General features: G+C 41.2%; 1 protein-coding gene across 1 annotated transcript in view; it reads right to left on the bottom strand.

Annotated features, from left to right (window-relative positions):
* Positions 1 to 18,024, bottom strand: part of DOCK8 (dedicator of cytokinesis 8) — a gene marked incomplete at its 5' end in the record, with an annotated part of 65,379 nt that overhangs the window by 20,519 nt on the left and 26,836 nt on the right. Inside the window, 11 exons of the mRNA XM_009873472.1 lie at positions 357 to 492; positions 1,103 to 1,285; positions 1,997 to 2,142; positions 3,740 to 3,909; positions 4,511 to 4,650; positions 7,397 to 7,552; positions 8,524 to 8,637; positions 10,954 to 11,103; positions 14,961 to 15,056; positions 16,348 to 16,443; positions 17,451 to 17,626. Coding sequence (XP_009871774.1) covers positions 357 to 492; positions 1,103 to 1,285; positions 1,997 to 2,142; positions 3,740 to 3,909; positions 4,511 to 4,650; positions 7,397 to 7,552; positions 8,524 to 8,637; positions 10,954 to 11,103; positions 14,961 to 15,056; positions 16,348 to 16,443; positions 17,451 to 17,626 — 1,563 coding nt within the window. The remainder of the gene's footprint in view (positions 1 to 356; positions 493 to 1,102; positions 1,286 to 1,996; positions 2,143 to 3,739; positions 3,910 to 4,510; positions 4,651 to 7,396; positions 7,553 to 8,523; positions 8,638 to 10,953; positions 11,104 to 14,960; positions 15,057 to 16,347; positions 16,444 to 17,450; positions 17,627 to 18,024) is intronic.

Below are 18,024 nucleotides of genomic sequence, written 5' to 3'. Positions count from 1 at the left end.
AATTATTCAATTTATTAAATGAAACATTTTTTGCTATGAACAACTTGTTTTCACTGATAGTTTTGACACCGTTTCTTGGCTCTGGATTAGACGCTACCACAATTTCTCAGAATGTCTTAAAACTTCTTAGCTGGCCTCATGTTCTTCAACTAAGAAGAGCTCAGTCCTATCTACACCTTGGATAGTTGAAAGCTAATAATGCTTTTCTCTACAGAAAAACCAAGAAAAGTCTGCAAGGGAAAAGACCATGGGTGAAAAATATAAGGATGAAAACGTGGAGTGTGCATAAAATCCAACAAACTCTACAACCTCTCGAGGTTCTCACAAAGACATGGGGGTAGAGGGGTATGAAGTACCAGCTGGTATTCTGCAGCGCTTCATCATTTCTCCTCTGGCTCCTTCACCTCTCAGTAAAGCCTCTTCTAATCGGGCCTTAACATCTCGTGACTTCTGGAGTGCTTGGGTGCTAACTTTATCTGAATTTTGCTTGCCCTGAAAGTAAAATTGAAGCAATCAACACTGAAGCCTCCATCTTTGGACATGAGTCTTTAAATACACCTCCAGAACCAGACAAAAGAGGAGAGACCAGTAGATGTGGCAGAAAGTAATGAATATGACTGACTAATACATAAAGGCTAATTAAATGTTGCAAATGAGGAAAGAAGCAGTATTTGTAGTACTATTAAACACAAATATGTAGCTCAGTGCTACAGAGAGAGAAATTAAAGTTCAGAGAGAAGGTTATTTCGCCCATTTCAGACAGATCCTCTCAGAGATAGGAGTCCTGATGTTTAGTCCCAGCTTAGTGTCCTGTCCAGTACTTAAACTAGCCCTCAAATCCCCATGAAAAGGAAGATAACAAAACATTTTACTCCAGCTTCACAGGACTTCCTCAGAGGTTTTGGCTGCATTTTGCTTGAAGGCTACTGTCAGTTATTTTATCTGAATTAGCTTGTCTATTTGTAGCATAGATGAGACAAGAGTTAATTTAATAATTGTCAGTAACAAATTTCCTGTTCCAGAAATTAAAGATAAAATATCAAACCATGACAAAAAAAATATCAAAACAGGACAAAAAAATGAGGCTATATGTTTCACTGACCTTGTATTCAAAGCATGAGACACAAAGGAAGAGGAGGTCTAAAATCCTGTTCAACTGCATGGATGGAAGGTCTGCAATCCATTTCTGTATTAGATTCTGATCAGCATTTTTCATGATCCAGAGGAAACAGATCAAAAGGTTGCGAGTTGTATCAGGACCCAGTGTGGCACTCTGTCTGTACGGCTAGGAGCAGATAAAATAAATGTCAGCTGAAAGAAGAAGGAGGAGGTCATCCAGGTAAAGTAATTATTTACACTTCAGCCAAATCAAATCTCAGGACCGGACTTCAGTAAGTTTACGTTCTTCCAGGTTATATTGATTGTAAATTTTGAATGTATGTGTAATTAGTGACAGGACCAGCTGTATGCATGTGAAAGACAGAAGGAAGCACAAGAACATTGTTTGCTATATGTTTGTATTTTAATTTCCTTAGAATAATGTAGAAAAAGATTCTGTAATTGTTTGGTCCCTTCTTGCCATGCAGTTGTGTCAGCCAAAATTGTACAGAAGATAAAACCAGCCATGAAGAAAGAGGGAGAAAAAGGATCTTGAATCTTAGATCCATGGGTTCAAGTGAGACTGGGACTGGGAGGCAGTGGACGAAGAGACTAGGAGGAGTCATAGTGGCATTTGCTGATCTGGAAATACAACTAGGTTGAGTGCAGAAAGGGAAATAGGCATGTGGGAGAAAAAGTGCAACTGCTTATTGTAAAGGAGCAGAAGAGAAGAGGAGGAGATGACAGGAGAATTATGAGGCATTCTTTGGGGCTGGAGGAAACAAGAATGCAGTGTCTCGTGACTGTAGTTATTAGTGGCAAAAAAAGGGTACAAAGAGAAAACAAAGAAATAGGAAAACAAATTCAAGAAAGGAGACTGGCAGAGCACTGGACGTACCAGGGACACCAGAGATACTCCAGAGCTCCTGAGGCTGAACTGACTCCCTGCGATGGCAAGGGCCACGTTTTGATTGATTGAACCTGCAGACTCTTGTTCTTCTTCTGGGTTTCCTGTGCGTCCCTTTCCACTGCGGGCATCTGAAACTAGATTTGAAATATCCCGTTAGAACTTTAGGAGCAATCCAGTTGTTGCCATTCACATGTCACAGTCTTCCATTGGGCTGTAACCTAACATAACAACTGGGACCTCCATCTCTGAGACTGTTAGTCTGGCTGAGGTGCTAGGCAGTGAAAGAGGCACAGCACTAGCAAGTCAGATTGCAGCCACCTGCAAGGGCTGCCAAATTGTTCACATAAACACAGCACCAAGTGTTCTGAAAAGCTAAATTAAAATCAAAGGCAGTAGCGAACGTAAGGTGGTCTCTGAAGTTCAAAGCTAAGAAAGCACTTCATAAAACTTGGAACCACCAAGTTCCAGTCCATTTCAGGCAAGAGGATCAATGCATAAAATGGTAATATTCAACAAAGCACATAAGTCTGCTAATAGCCAAATGAGCAAGTAATGCCTGCTGGCAAAAGACCAAGTTTAATTTCAGGCATCTAGCTGCTTCTATTTCTTGCTAGTTCTTGACATCACTTTCAGCAAAAAAAGTATACACCTAAGTTTTGTAAATATCTCATCTGAGTGCCCATTTTGTGTTTTCCAAGTACCGTGTTTCAGAGCTGTGGAATGACCAGCCAGTCCCAATGTCTTCAGAATGAGGTCAACAGCCTCTCATGACATATACTCAAAACCAAAGATGCTCTAAAACCTAGCCATAGAGGTACACTTGTGCTTCCTAATAATGTCTCCTTTTCATGTGTGGTATAAGGATAATACTGAGATTAGAAAAATGGGGGAGATCTGATTAGCCACTGTATAATAAATCCTTTCATCCTAATATATGGAAAGTGCTAAATAACATTTTCATAGTATTAAGTTTTTTTTCCAGACACTCAAATGCTACGTATTTTCAGAACCAGTGACAAAAGTATATTCTTCAAAGACTATATCTTTTTTCCCTTACCGCTTTTATCTTACTTATGGAAGTGAAATGTAGTTTTCCAAGTAGGTATTTCACATTATCCTATAAAAAATGTGAAACAGCTACTTTCAGGAGAATCATATGAACATGTATGTAGCAAAATGCAAGGAAACAGCTTAGATAATGTTGTTTTAAAAGGCTTGATAACGTAGAGCAAAGTTTATAGTTATAGCAGAGGATAAAAATATATTTCCTGTGTCATGATTACATGTGCCAGAGATTAATTTTGTTATCATGTTAAGAGCAGTAAAGCGCAACAGAAAAAAACCAAAATGAATACAATCCAATTTCTTGAATTTTGATGCAACACAATGTCAGTATCACTCTTGTTTTCTTCCCTACTGTCTGTGAAACCTATCTATATCTCAATATTTCTCATAGATCTCACAGGCTTTATATGCAGGATCATAATATTTACCCTAAGATACAAGCAGGAGTACCTGCAGGTACATCCCTTGTCTATCATTTGCTCATGAAATGAGGACACAGAGGTTCTTTCTGTCTCTAAAAATCCAGTTTACATCTAAGAAAAAAATATTCAACCTTACTAGACTGTCGGGAATATCTGCACTTAGTGTGATCTCTTTTATGTTTTATAGATTGTTTAGACAAGTCTCTTTAAGAAGCTTAAAAATACAAAAGGGAAAAGGTCTTACCTGTAAAATCATGGAGTTGTGGTAGTGAATCCAAAATGATACCAACCAAAGGGAGGTAGAGAGCTGCAGTTTTAATCTTGACCTCTTTTTTGGAGCAACGTGGGTCTAGGTCATGGGAACTCAGCAGGCTAAGGATAGCATTGACAGCTTTTCTTTGTACCTTGCTAATTCTGTTAACACAGAAAACATCCATGAGCTCCATTAATGGGTCATGCGCAAATTATTTATAAATCAAGGATTTAAGAAACAGAATGGAGGTGAAAGAAAGAACTTGATATACCAAATTGATATACCAAAACCCACTAGATAATCTCTTCCATTCTGAGCAGAACTTCATGTTCCCCACAAAAGATAGCTATCTTACATCTTCAAGCCACTCCACCACAAGCAAAGAGCCCTCAAGTCTTTCATAATTCCCAAGAAAATTCAATACAGTGAAGAAAGGTATGTAAAGAAAAGTATCAAACCCCAGCCAAAGACTAGTTAAACTCTTAAGATCATACAAAGGTAGAGGTGTTTTAGAGAGCAACTGAAATGTTAAGTTGTGTTCTCAATTTGTGTATTGCTCTCAACTGTGTATCCACCGCTGCTGCAAGAAATAGTGACTGTGACCAACATACTGTAGATGAAACAATGACCGGGTTATTGCTATGTTACAGAGTTACTGACAGAGTCAGGGGAACAGGACTGCTCTGCAATCAAACTATGACCTTGCCAAGAATAACAGCGTGACTTGATTCCATTTTAAAATCTGCAAATTGGGATACCCACCCTTCGCTGTCTGCATCCAGGGCTGCTGCCAATTCAGTGAAAAGTAAGCCGGTCAGAAAGTGTTGCTGACGGTATTCAGCTGAGAGGTCAAACATACCAGCGATTTTCTGGTCCTGGAAACTAGAGCAGGAGCTAGAGTTCTGCAGAAGTATATCAGAAGTGTTAAAGAATGATCAATGAAATCAAAGCTTCTTAAAAGAGGTTGTAGTCACAGTCCATGCAGCTAATGGAAAACCTCCACTAGAGGAAAAGTACAGAATTTGAAAGAAGGCTGGACATTTGGAAGAAAACATCTGAGTGCGAAATAAAGATCATCTAGTTTCAAATGAGCTGCTTGCTAGGATGCATCTCATCCTTTCCATTCTGTGTGAACACCTCATATGACATCTTTTGAAATGTGAAATTCGTACCCTATATTCATTGGTTTGGACAGGACACAAAGTCAGAATTTTCTCCATGTTTGCAACTCTTTACATTGTTCTTACTGTTGCAGAGCAGCCACTGGGCATCATGCAGCAAGAGGCTGCCTCAATATTAAGAGGGACTTTGATGTCAGAAGCTCTGCACTGTGTCTTCTTCAACATTTAGCACGGAAGCAGGGTCACAAAAGACATATGAACAGTGTTTCCTTTCACTCTGGAAATCCTTGGCTGAGCTTGCTGGCAGCTAGCGTAATTCAGAGCAGCCTTCAAACTGCTGTAACTTATGGCTATGACTGATATACAGCCAGCCCAGAAATGGCAAGTGCCTGCTAGATATGTGTTGTGAACTTCTTAGCTTCTCCAATCATAGGTCTATGCTATAGGTCACCTGAAATGGTTTTGTCCCCTGATCGGGTGAATATAAGTCTAAGACTCTTCTCCCCAGAGCAGCCACTGGAGCTTAAAGAGTCCGGTTTGCTTTTAATTTATATTCTTCAATATTCTCTCCTGATATTTCTGTCACTCACCTGAGAATAGTCCCAGAAAACAAATACATGAAGTAGCAGTATACCACACTGTGGCATCTGTCTTTTGGCATATTGCATCAAATGAAACTCATGTCTCAGAGGAGCCCCATATTTTTGATCCACTTACTTAAGCCTACTCCTATTTTGACCTCAAGCAAACAAGCATTGGCTATACTACATTTGTGTGGAATAACATCAAAGTGTAGAGCACCTATTTAAGTGAATGTGGCTTCTTGCCAATAATTCTAAACGGTTTATTTACAAGGCCACATTTCTTACTGAAAAGCTAACTCTAGTTGGGCAGCACTCCTGCAGACAGATCAAAATTACTGCAAGGGTGGTCACCTAATGTATTAAATCATCCAAGGGAAACTAAAACCTGATTGATTTGCACAGGTTGCACTTCACAGGTTACTCATAAAGGAGAAAAAGCGTTGATGATGTTGCTTGAAGGAAAGAATGATTAAACTGGTGTCTGTTCAGTTCTGACTTGCTAGAACTAGTTGCAAGTCATCAGATTTCTTTTTTCCCCATAAACAGAAGAATCCCATTTCTAGCTCTTTGACATCCAGGATTAGCATTAAGCAAAACTGCTGGGAAATACTGACTCTAAAACCTTCATGCTTGGTTTTAAGAAGACCAGGGAAAACTCTGAGAAAGTATTATTTACTATTCTTGACCTGTCAGAACCCTTAAGGTATGAGATGTAGCACATCTTAGCATCCTACCATTTTTTTCACAATGACACTTGAAAAAGAAGCCGTGAATTTGAACTGCTCCATTACTCAAGAGTTCCCACCATTCTTAGCTTCAGTTCCATTTCCCTGCATCCAAGGGCTGTAGCAATCACAGGGTATTACTCTGAAATGCTTCATCCCAGTCTTGACCTCTGCAAGACCATTGAGGTGGAAAATAGGCAGGCTAGCACCCTTTGTTAGGGGGTTTGCCCCATGGTAAAAGAAAGATACTATCTAAGCAAAATATAGAGGAAAACAGCAAAAGACTGGCAAAATAGTGTGTGATGTGCCCAACAACAATTTCTTTACTGAGTGTGTTTGTGAAGTCCATGCTCAGGATGATGGATGGGCAGTCCTGACATTCAGGAATTCTGGATCTGTGTCAGTTTCAGGTCAAGTCTGGAAAAACGTGCATGTACTGTGAATGACACCTTAGGAGAACTGACAAGTGATGAGGAGGGGCATTCACAAAAACTGCATGGAGAGGTCTACTCAGAATACCTGAGTTTTCCCACATGGAAAACCCATAAAGTTCAAATAAACGTGAGAAGACTGTCCAGAAAACACAGAGAAAATCATAGCATTATCTCTACGTCTGGGGCAGGAAGGAACCCAGAACAAAGAATGCTGCTATTCGGAAAGGAAAGCATAACCCTGTTCTGAACAACATTAGGCTCAACAGAGATCCATGATTCCCAAGATATCAAAAATTGCAGTTTAGTCACCAGCTTACATAGTGTTAACATCTACATCCACTTGGAGAATAAGAAGTTCAGCTAGAAGGCAAACACACAGAAAGTTTCCTGTGCACTGCTGTATGCCACAATTCTCCAAAACAGATATTAAAATACCTATATGTGGTTGTGTATCAGCGGGATACAAGTGTGCCTGTAAATTATCCTTCAGAGCCATGTTCCTTCCAGATCTTATATCACCTTAAGTCAGTCATTTTCTGTTTGCATGTTTCCAGAGGGGCACATATACGTGTCATGTTAAGTTTTAACTTGTGTAGAAGCAGTTTTGCAGCAGCACTCCCTTAGTCTTTAATATTCTGCCCCTTTTTTCCAGGAGGGAAGTTGCTCTCCCTGATCTAGCAGTGCCTAATTCTAACCTAAGTATTTAAATACACAGCAACATAAGTCTTCCTCTATATGTGTGCTTCACATGTCATTCTGCTAATACCATCTGATGGATGCCTACCTGGGAAGATACGGAGGGGGAGGGGGATGCGGGAGCAGATGAGGAGGTCATGAAGAAGAGGTTCAGATTGAGGTAATGCTCATGGCTGCAGAGAATTCTCAGGAACTCCAGTCTCATGGAAATCAGGGTAGAGAGTGAATTCAGCTTGTTTGAGAGCTAGAAAAGCAAATCAAAAAAGTGTCACGTGACAGATGTGCAGCGAAATATCCTGCTTCCTGGAACAGAGACAGATAAATACCCCAGTATGCACTGGTTCCTTTTACCTAACCAATTTCCATCCATTAGCTGCTTTAGGTTGGCAGCAGTGGTGCCTCGCTCCCTCTCACTGGCTGACTTACCACAGCTTCCCAAGAGGCAATCAGTAGTGGTTTTTTTCTTTCTCCCAAAAGAAAAACATACAATATTTTTTCCCTTTTGCTTAACATAAAGATTAAAATCAAACAAAACGCTTGATGAGTCTGTGGTAAACTTATAAAAAGTCCTGCTAGGCAACACAGAACATCAGTGTTTTTGCCATTTCCCTTCATACCAACAATGACATTGGAGTGGAGTATTCCACATACTACAGGAAAGCAGGGTGGCAGCCACCTTGCACGGTCCTACCCACCATCGGGTGACAGGGCCTTCCTTTGGCAGAAAGACTACCAAGTCACAAAATGGAAGGAAAATTTTCCCCTTCAAATACAACAAATAATTCCATAACAACATCCTGCAATATAGTCATTTTTAATCTTGGGAGGCTTGTTAAGCAAGAAGACAGAGATGGGTCATTTTGATTCAATCCTCCAAGTCTAAATACTGTCCTCACAGCATTCAAAGAGTCAGAGACCAAAAGCTGCTCTCTATGGTCTGTAGACCCTGCTGCTAAGGGATGTAAAAAATTAAGGGAAAAAATGTGTCTCCGTGGATGCTCTGCAGCAGTATGACATTTCTAAAAGAGTCTTAACCTCCACTCAATTTTTTTCTGCAGACCACAAATCAAAAGAGGTTCTGCATATGCAATAGGAAATAGGAAATTTACCTGGCCCTTTAACACAACTCAAAGGATCTTGATGGATAAATGAATCAGAATAGAACACCGGACTGGTCACAGGCCAAATGTAATCCAAATCATGCATGGTGCCTACCTGATTACAGTAATGTTTGATGAGATTAAACACAAATCCTCGGTCCATTAAAGAAAGAAGGTCATACAAGAAAAACGCCAGGCTGATATTAATTTTTTCCGCTTGCTCACTTTCCTTTAAAGAAAAGGAGAAAAATATGCAGTTATAATGTATAAAACTTACATAAAGCTGGAAGATGTTTTAGAATAATTAAAAAGTAGTGTAGGGAGCAAGATTCTTTCAATTCTTCATTTTACATGATCTTGTTAAAATTATACAGAAACACTCCTGTAAATTATTTTATCTGTTGTTGTTTTCACAGAGAAATATCACAGGATGAATGAACAAGTTTACTAAGTAAACCTTTAAACTGACAATAATGAAATGAAATCTGAGACCTGTTCAGAATTCCCGATGGGCTGCAAACCTTTATATGCCATTTTTTTTAACTGAACCTTTAACACTAGAGAATGCTGGTTTGTTTAGGTACTTAAAACATAAAATATTGTTTTAAATTATTAATAAAAATCCTGGACTAGATCTGATGATGGAACGCCAAATATTCTCTTTAGAAATTCTACATGTAAAACTGATAGTAAAAAAATACTAGTAAGATAAATCTGTGGGTTTCATCATTCAGCATCCAAGCTCCTGCATGCTTATAATCAGCTTGATTACCAGAGATATTCAACCCCCAAGTAAAAATCACAAGGAACTTCACATGCCTCCTAAAGTAAGGCTACAGTTACTTCAAACAAACCAATTTAAATCATAAAATCTGATTAGAACATGTAGCTCATCAAGAGGAATTTGTGGAGGTGCCTGAGGGATCTGCACACATTTAATGCTCAGAGCCCTTGGATGGGTTCACTCAAGACTGACAGAAGAGGTGACTGTGAAAAATGTTGCCCCTCGTGTCTCCAACTAGTGAGAGCAGGTGTGCAGCACCTCGGGGTGGTTACAATTTAATTTTTCATTTTTCAAACATTTGTTACGTTTCAGGAATATATGAATTTACTCAGCAAAACATTTTTCTACCCTGAAGAAAAAATTAGTTTTCCACTACCTTACTGGGTAAACTAACCTATGCCAGATGTATTACTTTAGAATCCCAGGGCAATCTGACATGCTCAACCATGTACTGAATCATAGATTATTACTGCTTGGATTTAAAAATCAGACACACATTACCTACTGCTGCTCTGTACAACTAACCAATGGCCCTAATTCTGCAAACAGTGCAGTGGGATTTTCACACATAATCAGGTTCTATGCACTCACTCTATCAGAATTGAATTGAATTAACAGCCCGTAAAACTCTGTGTATTTCTCATGAGGAAGCCATAAAATAGTAATCTCTTTGCAAAACCTACGCTTCTGTTAAAACATTTTAAGAAATTCATATTACACAGCATTTTTTAAAAAAAAGTCCCTGACGCCTTAAGTAAACATTTCTGTGGAAAGGATTTCTCTGCATGTGGCTATCACTGAAGCACATCAAAGGACTGAGAAAAGGCTAAAGCTTCAGGAACAAGTTTCTGGTGGACAGTGACAACCACTTCTGCCATTCTCTGTCCTCAGTTGCCTGGTCTAGGCCATTTCTCAGTTTGTGCTTCTCAACAGCACAGCAAGGCACACTTGCAGAAGTGGATCAGGAAACTGAGCTGCTTGAAAATTGAGCTGGCAGGCCAGCTCTCCAGCCTGCTCTGCTCTGTGGCAGAGCACACTGCTGGGCTAGCACAGTGCATTTGGAAGCTCTGGGGCATGAAAACATGTCGGCTGTAATAACTGAACAAACAACAGTCACTCAGTGCCCATCTATGGCCTTAATTTTGTCTGTTGGCCACTGCAAGCATCATTAGTGATCTAAACTGAAAGTATTAATATTAAAATATAAATTAAATTCAATTTTATCATCGATTATATCAACTTCTTAAAATATATCAGGAGAAAGAATCTCATGGGATTGTCTTTCATTCTCACGTGGTCAGTGTCTCTTTAAAAAGGTCTGGGGTTTGATCACTTGTGGCTGGATTTAGCAACCCTCAGGAGGAATTTTGCATAGCCCATTGCAGCCAGAGAAGTCAAATGTGAAATAAAACATTCTGCAGTAGAAATGAGGATAACAGGAAACAGAGATAAAAGGAATAAGCCCTGCTTGGTTAACCTGCCATAAAGCCACTGAAAATGAGTGCCCAACTTTTCCTGTTGGACCCACACCCTGCAGCCACAGGGACAAGCAGGCTGGGGAGCTGAGCTGAATAAAAACAGACTGTTTGTCATGGGAGCACAAGGCTGCTCCTTGCACAGCCAATAAGGTCCAAGTGAGAAGGCTGCCTCAGTTTTGGCCTAATTCTAGTGACACTACTGAAAGTGAAATGGGATTAAATACAGCTCAGTGTAACACAGGGTGAGTAGCAAGGATCCATAGCGCTTATTTCATGCATTTACCTTCTGTGGTTTGACTAAAAGCGCAGCAATCTCTGAAGTAACCACACTGACTATAGTAGTAACATCATCTTTGAAGCGATCAGAGAAGCGGCTTCTTCGTGAGTTGTCTTGCTTCTCTAGGTTGTGAACGTACTGAGCCATACTCTTTATCTGCAAAGAGATAATAACCACAAAAACTAGATATGAACTAGATATGAAGGGGGAAAGGGTTATAACCAGATCAAATGGAAATGACCCTGGGATACACATAGTGACATCAGAAGCAGAGTCACTAACATAGATGAAGTACAATCGTACTTTATTGGGAGCTCCAGGTACATTATCAGGGCCCCAACTCAAATGCCTTTATACAAATGCCCTCAGCTTGGGTAATAAACAAGATGAGCTGGAGATGCTTGTAAGTCTGCAGCGCTATGACCCGATCGGCATCACAGAGACATGGTGGAATGACTCCTGCGATTGGTGTGTTGGACTAGAAGGGTATAAACTGTTCAGGAAGGACAGGCAGGGGAAACGAGGGGGGAGTGTTGCCCTCTATGTCAATAAAAGGCTAGAATACATGGAGCTCCACCTGGCAAGTGATGATGAAAGAACCGAGAGCCTGTGGACCAGGGTCAAAGGAAGGGCAGGAGACTTTACAGTGGGGGTGTGCTACAGATCACCCAAGCAGGAGGACCAAGTGGACGAGGCCCTTCATAAGCAGATAGGAGTTGCCACTCGTTCACAAGCCCTGGTCTTCATGGGGGGTTTTAATCACCCTGACATCAATTGGAAAAACAACACGGCAGGGAACAAGCAATCCAGGAGATTTCTGGAATGCATTGATGATAACTTCCCTATCCAAACGACAGAGGAACCAATGAGGAGAGGTGCCATGTTAGACCCTGTTCTCGTCAATAGGGAAGGTAATGTTAACTTGTGGGTAGCTTTGGCTGCAGTGACCATGAGATGGTGGAGTTTGAGATCGTAAGGGCAGCTAAGAGGGGGAAACTCGGCAAGCTTGATGCCCTTGATTTCAGAGGAGCTGACTTTTGCCTCTTCAGGAACCTCCTTGGTAGTGTGCCATGGGATAAAGCCCTGGAGGGACTGGGAGCCCAAGAAAGCTGTTTGACTTTCAAGGATCATGTCCTCCGAGCTCACAGGCACTGCATCCCTAAAAGGAAGAAATCTGGCAAAAACACCAGGAGACCTATAGCCCCAAGAAAGCTGTTTGACTTTCAAGGATCATGTCCTCCGAGCTCACAGGCACTGCATCCCTAAAAGGAAGAAATCTGGCAAAAACACCAGGAGACCTATAGCGATAAACAAAGAACTCCTGGCAAAAATCAAATACAAAAGGGGAACACACAAAGTGTGGAAGCAGGGACTAGTAACCTGGGATGATTACAAGGAAGTTGCTCGTGTAATCAGAGACCAGGTTAGAAAAGCTAAGGCCCTGCCTGAGTCAAATCTGACCAGTGATATTAGAAATAACAGAAAAGGATTTTACAGGTACATAAGAGAAAGAAGAAAAACGAGAGAGAATGTCGGGCCTCTCCAGAAGGATACAGGTGACCGGGTTACAGAGGATGTGGAGAAGGCTGAAATATTCAACAACCTTTTTGCCTCAGTCTTCACTGGCAACCACTTCAACCACAGCACCCAAATCACAGAGGGTGTTGGCTGGGTCTGGGAGAATGAAGAACCACCCAGGGTAGAAGCAGATCAGGTCCCTGAACACCTAGAGAACCTGAAGGTGCACAAGTTCATGGGACCTGATGAGATACATCCATTGGTCCTGAAGGAACTGGCAATCTGGTGAGATTCCCACAAATTGGAAAAGGGGGAACATAACCCCTATCTTTAAAAAAGGAACCAAAGACAACCCGGGGAACTACAGACCAGTCAGCCTTATCTCTGTGCCAGGTAAAATAATGGAACAGATTCTCCTGGTGGCTGTACTACCGCACACAAAAAAGAATCCAGTGGTTGGTGACAGCCAACATGGCTTTAGGAAGAGAGGCGGAGAGCACTGAGTCTGTTTAGCCTTGAAAGGAGACGGCTGAGAGAGTACATTATTAATGTATAGAAGTATCTGAGGAGTGGGTGTCAAGAGGAAGGGGACAGTCTCTTTTCAGTGGTGTCCAGTATTAGAACAAGAAATAATGGATTTAAGTTAGAACATAGGAAGTATTACTGGCTGGAAGGTTGCACTCAAAGAGTTGTGGTCAATGGCTCAATGTCCACATGGAGACCAGTGACAAGTGGAGTTCCTCAGGGGTCTGTTCTGGGTCCAGTCCTGTTCAACATGTTTGTCAGCAACATGGATGATGGCACTGAGTGCACCCTCAGTAAGTTTGCCGACGACACCAAGCTGTGTGGTGCCATGGACTCACCTGAGGGAAGAGATGCCATCCAGAGGGACCTTGATAGGCTTGAGAAATGGGCCAGTGCAAACTGCATGAGTTTCAACAAGTCAAAATGCAAGGTCCTTCACCTGAGTTGGGCCCAGGCACAATACAAACTAGGTACAGAGTGGGTTGAGAGTAGCCCTGAAGTAGCCCTGAAGAGAAGGATCTGGGGGTGTTGATAGATGAGAAGCTCAACATGAGCAGGCAGTGCACTCATGCAGCCCAGAAGGCCAACTCTGTCCCGGGATCCATCAAAAGGACCATGGTCGGCAGGTCAAGAGAGGTGATTCTCCCCCTTTACTCTGCTCTTGTGAGACCCCACCTTGAATATTGCGTCCAGTTCTGGTGTCCCCACCAGGAGAGGGACATAGATCTGTTGGAGCATGTTCAGAGAAGGGCCACACAGATGATCCAGGGGCTGGAGCACCTCTGCTATGAGGACAGGCTGCGGGAGCTGGGATTGTTCAGTCCTGAAAGGAGAAGACTTCATGGGGGACCTAACAGCTGCCTTCCAATACCTGAAGGGAACCTGCAGGAAGGCTGGGGAGTTTATAAGAGTGTCCACTGATAAGACAAAGGGAAATGGGTTTAAGTTGAAGGAGAATAGACTTAGATTGGATTTTAGGAAGACATTCTTCAGTACAAGGGTGGCAAGATGTTGGAATAAATTGCCCAGAGACGCTGTGGCTGCCCCCTCCCTGCAGGTGTTCAAGGCCAAGTTGGACAGAGCCTTGAGTAGCCTGATCTAGTTGAGAGGTGTGCCTGGCCATGACAGGGAGGTTGGATTAGATGATCTCCAAGGTCCCTTCCAGCCTAGGCCATTCTATGATTCTATGAAAAAATAAAACTAAAAGAACTCCAAACTGGAGGTAAACCTACTGCTTTAAGTCCATGAGAGTTAAGATTCTGTACTTGTTTTTGCCTAAATGTAATCACTCTCATATTCTCAGAACTGCTGTGATAAATCCTAAAGGTTCTGGCAACAACAACAGAGAGCCGGAGACTCAAACACAGATTCCTGTTCAAACACTGATTCCTGTTCATGTTCACGCAGCTTGCTACTCTCAGCACTGAAATCAGAATCACTCTCTGTAGTCCCTTGCATATGCAGCTCTGAAATGCTGCTGCTTGCAACTTTTGCCCTTCAGGATGACAGATAGGGAATGACACTTCCGAAATTAATTCTTATTCCTTGGCCTGATGTTGGGTTGCTTATATGCTTCCAGATCAGTATGTTTTTTCCATCTGTCACCTTAGTGCTTGTGAAAACTGTGACTTTGGGGAGCCTCGTCATGCTCCCACGCTAACAAAGTGGAAAAGACAGGAAAAGGTATTCACAGAAAAGGAAGGACTCAGTTTGATGTCTGTCTTCCAGCCTTCTGCAACTTGTGGACCAATGTGTGTGTAGTTCATGCACAACTTTGCCATCACAGGCTGTCAGAAGAGGATAGGGGTGAATATGGAAACTTTTTTAGTTCTACTTCCATTATTTTGGACCTCTCCTTTTGACACTGGGGCTGAATAACTGAAGAGATCACCATCCAATTAAATCTGTGTCTGGAACACCTGCTACATTTCATCATAAACTTACAATAAAATAACACTGTCATATCTTACCAGGAGCTCAAAGAAGAACCAGGCATACTTGAAGACAGATTCTCTCACCATACCCGTGCTGACCACCATCTGCAGTGCCAGCTCCTCGTGGAAATGCTAGATAATAAACACAGAGTATCAGGAAATGGCTTTTCAGTAAACTCTTTTTCCAGTTTCAACATCCCCCCTCTTGCCTGTGGGAACCTCTCCCATTCTGGAGTCAGCAGCTGCATGGGCACGTGTGGACATCCCTGTAGGATCATAAGGCAAATTTAACAAAAATTGCATACAAGGAATGTTGGTAGCAAACAGATTTTTGGGAGCCATTTTTCTGCAGATTCAGAACCCATGTCGACTAAGCTGGGAAGCACCTTTGGTCTAGCCTCAGGCCATCAGCTGTGTAAATGACAGGGAGCAGTCAGGTTCTCTGCCCTTCCACTAAGTGTTTCTGTTTAGCACACTCATGTTTTCTTCAGAGAAGGCAGAAGTAAGATTGTCTCTGTGGTAGGAGAGGACACACAAATAAACACAGCAGATGCTGTATAGAGGTTTGTAGTTGGAGACAATACTCTCTGCAGTGAGATCTGACCATAAGACACCCAATCCAAATGATAAATACTTCCAAGAAAATCAAATCTGGACTAAAAATTTATTGTAATGCCTGTTTTCTATTCTTGACACAAACAATAAAGCTAATGAGGTTCCTAAGCATATTTACATTGCATAGCCCACATTAATTCATCCAATACTCAGATTTGGTATAAACTTCTACACTTTTTTGGCAGAAATCAAAACAATAAACAGGACTGTAAGAATTTCTTGACTGTCACTCAGATTTTGAACTGCTTATTACAGGGTTATTCCTCTGTTTCTTCATCCAAAGCCACTGCTGCTGATCAATGCCAACCACAAAACACAGTTCTGGGAAAGTTATCTGTGTGATATAGTATTTTATATGTTGTTAAAAAGCAATTTGGGAATACTTTCACAAGCTAAAAAAAAGTGTGTGAGGGGGAAATATACTTTACAGAAGAAAGAGATGGCGAGCATTTCTGAATGCAGTTTACTGTAACATGTAAAGGCAGGTATCCAAGGGTAAACAGCAGTGAAAAAAGACAGCGGCACTAACACCTTAAGAAAGAGAGCAAAGGGAGGATCTAGGCAGGCTGCTACCTGTCTAAATCTGTCCTGCAAAAAGAATCTTAAGACTCTGGAGCAGCAACAGAGCAGTTTGGGTAATAGTTACCCACTGATTCCATATTACACCACAAACTCCTTGTCTGATAAAACTGCTTGCTGTTTTGTTCTCTCTCTCGCCTCTCCTCATTTAGAAGCGCTAGTTACCAGCACTGCCTCAGGAGGCTGCAGGCTCTATTAATGCGTTCCCTCATGCTTAGTGGTAGGCTACCTTTTTATTGGATGGTCTTGGGCTTGCACAAACACTTGGCATGTCATTTGTTCCTTCAACGTAGAACGACATCCTGCTGGAGCTGTGATCCATAGGCTGAAGGTCATTGCCAGAAGAAGAAACAACGGTAATAGTAAGTAGTAGTAAGTTAATACATAATTAAACTAATTAGGAGAGAAAAAATCAGCAGCGGTCTTTTTTTTTTTTTTTACAAGGTATGCACAGATATCTACCAAGGAGGTATTTTCTTTCCTTTTCCCCATCCCCCTTCGCAAAGGAGGCCAAAGACCACCTGAATGCAGCAGAGTGCAAATACCAACACTGCCACCGGGTGCCCAACTTCAGCACTGCAGCTGTATTTCAGAAGCTCCACAATTCACACCTTTGAAAGGTAATTGCCCTTTAACTTTACTCGGCGGCTCTACCTCTGAAATTAGCGAGTACCTGAGAATCTTCCTTCCATTAAAAGTAAAGCCAATTTAAAAGGCAGTGAAATGGCAGCAGCCAAGTTTAAATTGCTACATGTATCAATGTGAAGAAGCTGTAATATCAAACATTTTGTAATGCCTTGAGCTCTGTTTTTTTAAAACACATTACAGTAGAATAAAACTCATAAAGCTATTAAGTTCCAATCTACATTGTTAAAAATTACTATGATGCCCATATAAACAATTCAATCAGATTGGCAAAGCCCATGCATCTTACTAGTTCTGGATTAATTTACTGAAGACAAGCCCTCATTCACTTCAACTGGGGAGGCACATGATAAGACTTCAAAACCGTATCTGAAAATAACCTGCTTGAGAAGCAGCATTTTATATATTTAACACTCAGAGACAAGGGAAGTAGGCATGTGGTTCATCACTGATATAAAATCACGAGGCTGCTGTGGTATAAATTGCTTAATATTTTTTTTTTTAATGTGAAGCTATTTAGCACCAAACAGAGTCTGTGATTTAAAAAAAAAATTACCAAAAAAAAAAAGAATTAAAAGAAGCAAGCATAAGTTACCAGTGCATTTTAGGAAATCTAAATCTAGTCTAAATCTAGACTATTGATTTTGGCCCATACAGTTCTCCAGATATTTGATTTCATTCTCTTACCTTAGACGACATGATGTTTTTGACCTCTTCATCAGTTGAAGTTTGTGTAACAGCGATGTCAGGATTGCTGCAGCTTATCACTCGGCTTTGCAGGAGTTTACTGCCAACAGACACTGCTGAAGTGCGTCCAAATGTGTAGTAACGAGACTCTGTCAAAATGGCACTGCTGCCTGTACCTGTCCATAGGGAGATGTTTGAATTAAGATTAAAGGACATATATATGTGATAAACATGAGATTCAAGCCAGCTTTCTTCAGTGCTGTTATAGTATCAGCATTTTGAACAGCATGAAGGTCCAGAAAATCTCATCACCAACTGCTTCATTAATAAATTCCATAGGCATTGAATGACAAGGTGCAGACAGATGTTCTCCAAGTTAACAGCTGACAAGGTGAGTGCACAAACATTAACAGGACTACCTGAGCAGGAGCACTAATTCTTACAATAGCTCTTCTTCCCATCAGCTCTATTTAATTTGCTGTAGACTAAGACAAGATTCAGAGGCCTAAATACAAAACACCACCTTCAAACACATGGTATTTAACACCACATTCAAAGTATCCAAGAAAGCAGG

Source organism: Apaloderma vittatum, unplaced genomic scaffold (assembly GCF_000703405.1).
Source record: "Apaloderma vittatum isolate BGI_N311 unplaced genomic scaffold, ASM70340v1 scaffold15417, whole genome shotgun sequence".
Lineage (NCBI taxonomy): Eukaryota > Metazoa > Chordata > Aves > Trogoniformes > Trogonidae > Apaloderma > Apaloderma vittatum.
This window is presented reverse-complemented; position numbering and strand designations above follow the sequence as displayed.